This window comes from Schistocerca nitens, chromosome 7 (genome assembly GCF_023898315.1).
Source record: "Schistocerca nitens isolate TAMUIC-IGC-003100 chromosome 7, iqSchNite1.1, whole genome shotgun sequence".
Taxonomy (NCBI): Eukaryota; Metazoa; Arthropoda; class Insecta; order Orthoptera; family Acrididae; genus Schistocerca; species Schistocerca nitens.
The window spans coordinates 226,030,281-226,043,134 of NC_064620.1; the positions used below are offsets into that span (position 1 = coordinate 226,030,281).

Consider the following 12,854-nt stretch of genomic DNA (forward strand, 5'->3'; position numbering starts at 1 on the left):
GTACAACTCTTCTTCAGCACTGGAATCTGGACATCATTCAATTTCTTGTTCTCCTCCTTCCTATTGAAATTCCTGGGGTGCTTTACAATCTCTACGGCCTCTCTGCATAACCTTTCATGATATCCACTTGTGGCTGACAGTAATCGAGCCCTACCACAGGTTGTATAAGCTCTAGGACATATGGGAAAAACTCAGAATTTTTTTTTTTTCATCTGGGAGAAAACCAGAAAAAATTGGGAATTTTTTAGAATTATACGAATTTTTCATTGCTTATGTTTTCCATTAATAAACGAGAGACAAATATAAAAATAAAACTTAAGTTGCAAAGGAACTGTGTCATTTGCAACAATAAAACACATCACACACACAAGTGTCTGCCAATGGCAAAATGTGTCAAAGGTTTAAGGATGATGACTATGCAATATTTCATAACAACAAACTACTTCTGATGAGCGTGATGTCACAACTGGTTGAATTAGGTTCAGTTGAGCAGTTGCCATCAGGCTCATCTCATGCGTAGTTGAGTCGCGTATGAACGGTACCTTCTCCCACTTGTGGCTACATGAAGTGTTGCTGTTAGCGGTTTCAGCAGTAGCGACAACCAACCAGATGCTATCTGGAAAAACTTTTCTGGCACGCTCGAGCTGTCAGATTCGCACACGCACAATGCAGTCTGAGTTTTAGTGGCAAGGGGGGTAGTCTCCACATGGCCTGTGCTTTTATTTACAGCTCTCACATCAAATGGAAACAAAACTGATTTCTGTGGCCGGGACCTATCACGTGAATTAAAATACATTCATATAATCACAGAAGGCTAAAATATGTTTTAATTTCAGTTTTCTGATTATATTTCCACATTTTTGGCAGTCAAGCATTAATTGCCTTGCACAACAATGAAGTTATTTTTGTCAATTTGCTAAAGACATTTGGCTTTTATTAATATTTTCTGCAGAGGAAGTCAAATTATTTATAATGAAGAGTTTCATTCTACATTATTGGCTAGTTTAAACTGTTTGCTGAATTTCAAGAACACATTTACATCATCTGGCACATATGGCTTTATGCCATAATAAAGAACAAAACATGAGCTACTACAGTACAGGTACGCCATGAAAATTTACATCGCGAAAACCACACTGAAAAGTTTGATATGAGTTTGGGGCCTACTTCTTTGTGAATCTAGACAAATGAATGTGCACTTTAAGCCGAATTATGCATTTTAGTATGGTTTACGGAATTCTGATGCTCTTGTAGTATCCTCTGATATCCTGTTTTGTTTATGATGTAAAGCAAGATCTCTTGATGCTATATACAAATGAACATATGGGCTTCCTACGTCATCATAGCCACACACGTATAGTAACGCCTGTTTGCTGGCACTCTTTGACAATTGCTGAAATGAATTCTAACAGTTTGTGGGGAAAATTCTGCAAATGGCAGTTTGAAAACCATTACTTACAAAGCAAATTCCATTTTACGTGCGATGAATTATGTTACGTGTGAAAATGTACTTTGAATTTCTGATATCACAAAGCATCTGATTCTCATTTTTAACACTTTGAGGGCCAGCCAGTTAGAAGGATTTCGGGCCTAGAAAGCGAGACATTTACGTCATTTAAAATTTTACTTGACTTTTGTGCGGTGTATCTTAAAGTGTAAAACACAATATTATACGTGAAAGCTTAGCTGTTCTTGTAGCTACAATGTGTATATTAATTTAAACTATTACGTTTTTCTATTTGTGTGTTCAGACTACTTAACAGTGATATTGCTATTGGCTGACTACATCAAATGTCCTATGCTCTGAATATCCTCTATCACCGACTGGCGAGATCACGTCACGTGCTGTCATTGGCTTACAAAAGCGCTTCGCAATCTCAATTTCAGTGTTTCAGAAATTAATGTGCTGTGTTTGGTGGAATTTGAATGTACACTTTCGTAATACAAAAATATGTTGCATGCACGTTACTGCACATCAAAGATCTTTCCAAAACGCTTGCCTTTCTCCCCTCCTTCCCTGTAATTCATTTTCTAAAGTGCTGTGATGTTCTACACCGCTGTACAAAACCTTAACCATTCAATCAATTGATAAGTTTTACAGTTCCGTGGGAAAGTTTATTGTTACTTGACATGGAAAAAGTGTATTTTCACCTGGGAAAAAGTGTATTTTTAACTGGGAAATCCATGAAATTTTTTTTTCTTTGTCTGCATATACAGCCATTATCAAAATGAATGTGGTGGTCTCCTGGCTGCAAAGCATGTTCTGCAACAGCTGATCTATCAATCTCCCCTTTTCTGCAATTGTCCTCGTGCTTTTCTAGTCATGTTTTGACCATTCTTTTTGTAGTACCCACGTACATCTCCCCACAACTACACGGAATCCTGTAAGTCCTGCTTTTTCCAGCAGTAGGCATCCGTGGCCGATTTTAGGTGATCTTGTACCTTCTGGGTGTGTTTGTGGATCACTACAATGTTCCACTTTTGATTTTTCCTATTAGGTCAATAACATCCTTAATGAAAGGTAGGAAAACTTTTGATTTAACTGGCACTTGAGCATCATTAGGATCTGTACACAGTGGTCTTAAGGTTCTCTTCACCTCAGTGAATGAATGACCATTCTTGAGCTACGCATTGGTGAGTGTTTTAATAATGCATCAAGCAGCTCCGACTCGTAGATTTTCCTTGCTCTATGCACCATCATTTTTACGATGCCTTGCTGTTGTTGTGGGTGATGGTTTGAATTCAGATGTAGGTAACAGTCTGTGTGCTTGGGGTTTTGGTAAACTATGTGGCCCAAGCTACTATCTTCTTTCTTGAAAATTAGCTAATCAAGAAAATTTAATCTTTCAGCTGACTCCTCCTCCATGATAAACTGAATCTTCAGATTGACCCCACTGAGTTGTTAATGAAAATGATCCTGTTCCTCTCTCTGCCATCCTGCCACTAAACAAACATTTCATCCACATATTGGAACCAAATATTCAGTTTCCTGTTCGCTGATTCCAATGCCTGCTCCCTGAGTTTCTTCGTAAAGAAGTTCACTATAGCTAGACTTAAAGAGGATCCCCATAGCAACACCAGCCATCTGTTTATAGAATTCATCAATCCATTTGAAATACATGGTTGTGAGGCAATATTTAAACAGTTCTATCACATCGGGAGGAGAAGTTCGATTCAACTGTTGCAACTCTTCACTGAGTGGAACCATAGTGAATAGTGATACCACATTAAAACTAACTAATATGTGCTCTTGAGGTGCTTGATGCAGAATTAAAACATCTCACCAATGCATTGCTCAAGAATGGTTATTTGCTTGCTGAGGTGAAGAAAGAGCATAAAGACCACCACATAAAAATCACAGTGATGCTCAAGCACCCATGAAATCTGAAGTTTTCGGGTCTTTCATTAAGGACATTACTACTGACCATATAGGAAAAATCTTGAAAAAGTGGAACAGTGTGGTAATCAATAAACCCAACCAGAATATACAAAATCAACTAAACTTGGCCAAGGATGCTCACCTATTGCTGGAAAAAGCAGGAATTTACAGGATTCCGTGTAGTCGTGGGGAGGTGCATGTGAGTACTGTAAAAAGAAAAGTCAAAACATGGTCAGAAAAGCACAAGGGCAATTTCAGAAGAGTGGAGACTGACAGGTCAGTTCTTGCAGAACATGCTTTGCAGCCAGGAGAGCGCCACACTCATTTTGATAGGACTTGAGAACTGGCAGTCACAAGTGGATACCATGAAAGGTTATACAGATAGGCCATAGAGATTGTAAAACACCCCAGGAATTTCAGCAGGAAGGAGGAGGGCACATCTGGATTTCAGTGCTGAAGAGGTGTGCCAGTCTTCCACCGTGGGCTGGTAGCAACAGCGGAAAACGGCAGTCAACAATGGCCAATTGCACTCGCATATTCAAAATTGTGATGTTACACCACTGCGTGGAAAATGCAGAAGCAGAATTTTGCTGTAGTCAGTAGCGAGTCAGGGTGTGAACTGGACATTCAAAGAAGCTACGATCCCCCTTGATAATGTTCTCCACAGAGGGGAACGAAATGTTGGATTTTAAGGTGAAATCCGTTCGACTATGGCATAATAGCCCAGAATATTTTATTAATTGTGACATTTCCAGCCATGAAAGTTAACATTTTACAGTCCCAAAATTTCAGAATTTTACATATTGACAATACAGTGACATACCCTGAAGAATTTTATTGACAACGTTGGAGTCATTACAGCATCCAGAGAGCCATTTAAGCAATCATTCTTGCCATGACCCATACACAGAATACATAATATGCAGACGTAGGTATAGGAATATCAAACACATCATTCAGTGAGACATAACATCCTGGTAGAGATGTATGACCATTAGGGGAGCTAAAAAGCACTAGAAGTTATTCAACTGCCTCAATGCAGCCCATTTGAGATCCAGTGGGACATATCTGTCTGTCTTATTATTTCTGAAAACCCGAAATGCTGCAAAAACTACTGAATACATTTTCCATGAGAAACTTTTACAAGCAAAAAACCGAAACATTTAACAGCACATTTCAAAAATAAGGAATCTAAATTTTCACAATGTAGTTAAAATTGTGAAAGAAGAACAAAATGTTCTACAAAATATGCTGACACTGAAAAAATGTCCAACAAAATTGCAGTGAGAAAGGTTTCTTTCAGGTTTTCATTCGCAACGACACAAATAGCAAAACAGCACCTCAAAATGCAATGTCACAAAGTTAGGTAGGCCTGCTCTGGTGCAAAGTACTCCTACAGCTTCCATGTAGCCAGATTATGAATCTTGACAAATGCTAAAGAAAATTTAAAAAAAAATGTACCTCACTTGCCACTCCTTACACTTTAAGTAACAGTGTTCATTGTAAGGTTGCACAACAAACATTAGTGTACTGTATACAGGACTAAGTATTTACACATGCAAGTAAATATCTTATGTGAAAAATACCAATGTGACCGAGTCAATACTAAGTTACAATTGAAGATATGCAGCAGTTGATGTACAGATTAGTTTCTATCATTTGTTCATCCTTTGTTAATGTATACATTCACTCTTTCTACATTTTTGAATGGTCTCTTTCTTGGTTGTAAGGCTTTTTTCTCCATTTTCATTTAATCATCCAACTATACCACAGTGTGTAATTTGCAGCCAGTAAAAATGTAGCCCCTGTAAGGCTGCTTGGTTTTTTTTCTGTTGTTCTGGCAATATGCCAGCAAAAGAGTCAGCTGAATTAACAGACGTCTGAAATTAACTAACTTGTGGAGCAAAACTCCTATAAGCCTATGCAGTACACAACTTCTTCGTGAGAAGGTAAGATATAGAGTCCGTAAAACTTGTTAATACATACAAAGAACCATTTTAGCTACAGAATGGAGTTTCAAATACCACAAATATTTGTACGGAATTTGGTCTCAACCTTTTGGTTGGATTGGATCCAAGGGGTGTTATGCAATTCACTCACTTAATGCTGATTATTTAAAAGTAAGAATATGAGATACATGGTTATGAAATATTTATTTTAAATATAGTTTCAGAAATACAAACTTTTCCCCTAGGTTCTCAGTCTCTTAACGACTCTGTGGTGTGTGTATACATATATACATGTGAATTCACTCACATTACAGCCCACACACATTAATTAGTATCTTTCTCAGAAACTTTAATAACAGTGTCAAATGTAAGAGACTTCAATTGTCCATGATATATTACTTCCGAGATAAGTTTCTCCGCAATGATACACTGTATATCATTTGTCCTAGACATTTTACGCATTTTAGCAGCAATACTCATCCCAAAGAGATCAAATTCATCATTTTCCTTTAAAGGTGAGGAAAACTGCTCACGAGGTCCTGTAAGAAGCCTGTCATTCTTAAATTCTCGCCACTTTCTCTTAGTACCAACTGAAGATAATACAGCAGATGAAGCAGACACTGACGGCATTGTACGGTCATCTGTTATTTCAAACATAGAGGTGCTGGTCTCAGATTCACTTGTGGTGTCCTGTGAAATGAGAGGCAATTTCATTATAGTGTCATAAACAAAAATACATAAAATTAATCATGTAACATACATGTAGCAAGTGGAGAGAGAACTGTTTACATCACATTCACAGAGGGATTATTTCATGGAAGTTCTGAGAAGCTCTGTGGAGCGAAATTAAGATAAGGGCAGTGCAGACATCAGAACATGTATTAATATGAAAAGAATTACAGTGTAGCCACTTACTTGCTAGTATGTGTTCTGAAATTTGCTAAGGTGGAATATTGAATTATTCTAATTCAAAGACCAGCAGGAAGGATTAGATATCCAAATAATGGTACTTTCTATGTAAACTATTAATTAGGAGTAGGCCTAATAGGTTTCAAGTTCCAGTTCTATAAGATAAGTTCCAGAGACCTATTAATTATGTAATCAGTTCACATTGCTGTAGCAATGCTTTCTACATATCTGAAGTAGCCAATGAAATCATTCTGGATTATGATTTATTGAAAATGCAAAACACTACATGCATGCATCAACCAACAAATAAAGAATTCACATTTAAACACTAATTCTTTTCAACGTGTTTGTGGTTAAGTGATTATGACAATTATTTGTTGCACAAAATGTGTAGGCACTGAGCAAAAGTTCTCCAAATAGCAGTATCTGATCATCATGGGTTAGTGTGCTGTATCTACAAAAATATGAAATCAAAAACAGATGTAAAGCAAGAGAAGAGACATTAGGATTATCAACATACAAAACCTGAACATTATTAAAATAACACTGAAGAAAGGTGATGGGGTCAAAACAATGCAAGTACAAGGCACAGCCAAGACGTATGATGCCTTACGTACAAAAATTAATGCATCATTTAATGCACTCTCTCTGCCCCAAAAGACCTGTCAAAAAATGCAGGCTCACCATAGGCAACAGATTACCAAAGAAATAACTGGACTATAGACTACAGTACAAGAAATCACACATAAGGGAATAATTTTTGTTTGGTTTTATTCTATAGCAATTGTGATGTTTTGTATGTTGTATATTTACGGTAGGTCAGTTGTTCTTTAATTGGTGCTGTGAATATGGGGTATCTGAGCTGTTGAGATTTTGGTTCCACTTTTCAGAGTTGTAGCTATTGGTTTTTTGGTATTCATAGCTGTGGTTGGCTTACATACATCGGGAAATCTCCGTTTCCACTTTTTGGCATTGTAAGCATTGATTTTTGGTATCGGTAGCTGTGCTTGACCTATATAGGTCAAGGGAAGTGTGCGATTCCTACAGTTTTGTTGGTGTAGAGGACTGCTTTATATTAACTTTTTTATATTGTTTTGGGATGGGGCAGTGTTCTTTTATTGTTGTATATTTAACTTGTCTCCACCCTAAATGCACAATTTTCCATTAGTTTCATTTCATTTTTTGAGTGGGATGTTAGTGTCAATTTAATTTTTGTTTGTTGGTGAGTGTACGAAGCGACGTTATTGTCGTCATTTTCTATACACTGGAAGTAGCCGTTTCCGCCAAATTGATGACATCATTGTTCAAAGCAGATGGGTGGAATCAGACACTTCTGTAATGCCTTTGAATATATTGTGTTGATCATATCTTTGTCTTTGTATGTATGTAACTTAGAGATCAAAAATTATTAGTGAGAAGATGTATGCAATATTATTATCATTAGTGCCAATTTGATGTTTTGTACTGTAATGTAAAAACTAACTATTTAAACATATTAGATGAAGTTAACCAATTTTATTTTACAAACACACACACTGTACATAATGTAATCTGATTGAAATCAATTAATTAACATTCGACCAAATACAGATTCATTTCTGAAATGGAGGCAGATGAATGGTCGCTGAAACGTTACGCAAAAATTCTTCCTAATAAACAAAATCACTACAGTAGTTAAGCTAAGAAATGAAATCTGGCATATCTATTTCTGGGGTTGTACAACACCTTTCAGTTGAAAAATCCGTGATAACTTAAGTGTTACAAATTGCCTTAACCAAAGAGGCAAAACCTTCATTTTCGACAGACACGAAACTGGGGAAATGCATTATAGATACCTTTAGCCAAGACGCTTGTCTAGCTTCTCTCTCTGCATTCAAGTGATTTTTTTTCATCAGAAATGAAATTATTTAATTCTGGTTGTCAAATATTCCAATTACCTTCGAAGTTTCAACTTTCGAGGAATGCTCAATAGGCTCATGTGACTGGTAATGAACAATGTGTGTGGAAGAGTATACAGACTGCTGTTCATCTTGCCCGTTGACACCATGATCAATATCATCAGAAACTGCTCTAGATATAGCTGATGATGCAGCCGTGGTACGTTGTTTGCAAAGCGATAAACTTGTAGGGTGCTTTCGCTCTAAATGTTTTCTCAGGTTAGTCACAGACGTCGTGAAACGTAAAGTTCGATCGCAAATACCGCACTGTGCAAATTTATTAGCGCCATCACTTTTTTGTACAGTAAAAAATCCCCACAAATACGACTTTCTTCTTTTTTCGTGCATTGGTAACGTCCACACACCACTACACAAAACTGAATGCAATATTTCTATTTTTGTCTGTAACACACTACATCACACTTGCATAAAATACACAGGACTGCAGTCAACGCACAACACACTTTGGGCTGTGAACAAGTCACAGCTTCTGCGTTGTTACGGTAACATTGATGTTACAGTGTAATCATGGTTATTAAAAGTGAAACCACGGCGCTTTCCCCAAGACTGTTACCAAACAACGAATACATCCGAAATGTACAGGTGTCAGTTTGTTTATAAGGCGCCTCCACTTCTTGTTACGTACAGACAGATCGACTTCGGCACCCGATTGTTTCGCGTCCAGCTGCTACCAACATTATTACCACAGTTTAAAAACATTTGAGTCGCGAAACTCTCAGAGATGTTCTGCAGCTACGATTCAGCGGTGATGCCAACGCCAACCGATTGGCCTGTAGTCCTGTAGTACAAAGAGAACATACTATGAGACGATTGTATACGTGTTTATACGTTGTTCTGTGGTTTATACGACAATACTGCCTTGCGCCACTCCTTGGGTGAAACCAGTTGCACGCAACTGGTTTCGTATTGTACAAATAACTTTAATCATTACTGTTTCTTCGTACATGTGCAGTGTACCATTCGATGTTGAAAAAGCTATTATTATTATTATTATTCTATAGAAACGAGGCCACCAGTAGTCACTTCAGTTTCGTCGTTATGTGAGTGCTGTAGTAGTGCGTCAAATGAAAGTTTTGGCACCTGTGCCAGCTGTTGCGGAGTTAATAGGTTAGTTAGAGATAGAGCTGCAGGCATGCGTATGCGTTCGACGTAAGCATTCTCAAAGTTCCTATGGTTTGTGATTGGATGAAAGCTGTTTGGGTTGCTGCCAATAGACGGTTGCAACTAGTTGCGACGGATCAGAGGAAATACTTAGTCAGAAGGCTTTAATAAGCTTGCTCCAAAAAAATCAGCGCGTGCATGCGCAGAGCTTTTTGTGTTCAGTCTCGTAGCATTCTCGTTGAAGAAAATAAATCCTTAGTTCTGCAAGCCTCTGAAAGAAACTGTATATCACAGACTTATGAAAATTAAATACATCCTGGTGTAATTGTTTCCCTTGAGAGATTTTTCTGTAGATATCTGTTGCGTATAAAAGCCTGTGGTGTCAAAAGCAAAAGGATCTCACTATCCACTGTTAACGTCACTTTCAAATTGAATAAATTTTCTCTCTTCCATACAAGGATCCAAGGGGTCACACACTTTACTCATTGCTGTAAACCCTTCAGAAAGTCCGCGCCAAGCACACAGATATGATCTCGTCTTGAACGAATTTCGACAGTACGATTACGCCTCTGCTACCTGTGAACTGTATGTAATACTCTGCACTGACATTTTGTCATTATACGAGTAAATCGACATTAACCGGAGATGGGGTGTTAAACAAAATTTGCTATTTGTATTGGAAAAGGACACATGGAAGTAACAATAATAAAAATAGCATATTCTCCATTCGTGTCCTACCTCTGTCAACTATGGGCTAGCCGCTTGGAGTGCTAGCGTCGCCTCAAATGTTAAAACGTTGCACTTCCTGCCCTACAGAATTTCACGGCTGTTTATCTTAAACTGTGACATTACCGAGTTAATCGGTATGCATGCGACAGGATGCGCTACCAATGTGTTCCAAAACGCTCCGCATAAAAACGGGATTTTTCCGGATCTCATACCTCAGGTTACCTTGGTGATAGAAAGGAACAGGTCTTGCTGCTGCTTACATCTAATACTTTCTCCTCTTTGGAGAAGTGTGAGGGGGAGTTTGTAGCCTTTCGGCTTTTACTCCCCTGTGTACTTGTGTGTATGATTATTTCTGTATTTTTTGGTGTCTGTGAAATGTGATGTTTGTTCTGTGTGAGTCTGGTACTTGCCTGAGGTTTGGCGAGATAATTGTAGTAGTTTGGGTAGGAGCAGGATTTGGGAATGGATATTGGGATTTTTCTCTTCGACTTAGTCGTCGAAGATTGTCATAGGGCGCTTATGCTTATCGCGGGACATGTCATACCGACCTAGGGAGTGGATGAGTGCATTTCCGGATCTGGAAGAACCCTCATAGAAGGCCCTTGCCAGATCCTGAAAACGCTCCCTCAGGAGTGGGATTTCGGCTGCGGCGTGCAGGTCGTCTGTGGGGAATCCATAAGGTAGACGTAGTGCCCTTCTGAGGGCGCGGTTCTGCAGCCTCTGGAGTTTGTCCAGGTGCTGCTCCGCCGCGTATCCCCAGACAGGGCACGCATACTCCATTACCGGCCGGATCAGGGCCGGGTATACATTTACTGCTACTGGGCAAGGAAGGGAGCTGGTTGTGTTCAGGATAGGGTATAGGATGGACATTCTGGCGCAGACCTTCCTGTGGACCTCGTCTATGTGGGGTTTCCACGTAAGACGAGAGTCCAAGGTTACACCAAGGTACTTGGTGGTTCTGCGCCAGGGGAGTTGGGTTCCATTTAGGTGAAGGTGGAGGGGGGGACGTTGAGGAGGTTCGCGCCTTCCGAGCCTGCGGGTAATCAGCATTGCCTGTGTCTTCTCCGAGTTGATGGTGATGCGCCAGCGACGGGCCCAGGTTTCTGTGTCATCTAAAACCCTTTGTAGCCTACGAATGACCAGGTCCTTGTTCGCGTTTCTCGTGTAGAAGGCTGTATCGTCAGCGTACTGTGCAGTGTGCACCAGGGGGGCCGTTGGAGTGTCCGCAGTGTACAAACTGTACAATACGGGCCCCAGGACCGATCCCTGTGGCACCCCAGCACGAATACGCCTTCTGGTGGAGGTGGCTGTTTCTACTTTGACGGAGAAAGTCCTATTGGTGAGATAGCTCTTGATCAGCTGAACTATACTCCCGGGAAACCCTTGTGTGTACAACTTGTAGAGTAGCCCTCTATGCCATACTGAATCAAAGGCTTTGGCTACGTCTAGTAGCACTATCCCGCAGTAGCCTCTGTGGTTGAAGCCCTCCGTGGCTGCTTCAACCACTCTCATGACCTGTTGTGGGGCAGAGTGGTTCTGCCGGAATCCGAATTGGAAATCCGGCAGAATTTGCTCTCTGGTAATATGTACTTGTATGGGTCTTAGCAGGAGGTGCTCATAGATCTTGCTGAGAGTTGGCAAGAGGCTAATCGGCCTGTAGTGCTGCGGGAATAGAGGGTCTTTCCCTGGTTGTGTATCGCGACCACTTCCGCATGTTTCCAGCAAGCTGGGAAAATACGGGAACGAGTAATCTCGTTGAGGACGTTCGCGAGGTGTGTGATCGCTGTGGGTGGGAGTTTTTTGACTAACTGATTAGTGACACTGTCGTGCCCTGGTGCCTTTTTTGTAGGGAGGGACCTGATTACTCTTGCCACGTCCTCGGGGGCAAAAACTGTGGGTACGTCTTCTGGGTCCTCCTCAGCATTGAGGAAGATGGCCAGTTGACGACGGACCACTCTTTCATGCTCATCATCCTGGGGTTCTGCCGCTTGGAACTGCTTCTCGAAGGAGTCGGCGAGGGCGTTGGCCTTTCCAGCATGGCTGTAGACCAGTCCCCACTCGCCATGCAGTGGCGGCATCCTAGCGCGTCGTTTTGTAAACTGTTTGGTCGCTGGCCATAGTGTATGATCGTCTACTTTGAGAGCTGTGAGGCGGTTTTGCCATTGCTGGTTTCTGTGCTCATTGAGCGCTACCTTCAGTTCTCTCTGTAGACGATTGAGCAGCCTCCTGGTGGCCTGATTTCTGGTGATCTTCCACTCTTTTGCCACTCTGTTCTTATGTCGAATTTGAGCTAGCAAGTGTTCCGGGAGCTGTATTTGCGGCGGTGGGCCATCCCTTTGTGGAGGGGTGGCTTCTTCCGCTGCCTGCAAGATGGTGCCTGTTAGGTCTTGTAGCGCTTGTTCTACTGTTTCAGCAGTAGGTGGCGGAGCGCGAGCGATATCAGAGGCGACAGTTTCTTGGTATCGCTCCCAGTTTGTACGACGTCTGGTACCGTGGGAGTGCTACCCATTCTCCCACATCGACCTCCAGAATCACTGGGTTGTGGTCAGAGGACATTCTGTTGATTGTCCTTGCGGTCACAAATCCTGCGATCCTCCTAGTGAGAGCTATGTCTAACACATCGGGCCTGCTTCCGTTTTTCGGAAAATGTGTGGGCTCGACTGGACCCCATGTTTCGAAGTGGTGGGTGCGCGCTAGTTGTTGCAGTTTGGCGCCTGCTCTGGAGGTTACTCTAGAATTCCAATCAGGATGTTTGGCATTGAAGTCTCCCCCTATTACGAGTTTGCCTTCAATTTGCCCTAGAGCAGCTATGTCTCCCTCATCTATCTG

At 40.8% G+C, this 12,854-nt stretch overlaps 1 protein-coding gene across 1 annotated transcript; it reads right to left on the reverse strand.

Moving 5' to 3' along the window:
• Positions 1 to 5,508: 5,508 nt before the first annotated feature.
• LOC126195213 (uncharacterized) lies at positions 5,509 to 8,886 on the reverse strand. Its single transcript, XM_049933732.1, has 2 exons — positions 8,175 to 8,886; positions 5,509 to 6,018 (listed from the first exon to the last, which is right to left on the reverse strand). Exons 1-2 carry the CDS (start codon positions 8,520 to 8,522, stop codon positions 5,653 to 5,655), a joined length of 714 nt encoding a protein of 237 aa, XP_049789689.1. The 5' UTR covers positions 8,523 to 8,886; the 3' UTR covers positions 5,509 to 5,652.
• Positions 8,887 to 12,854: the final 3,968 nt, after the last annotated feature.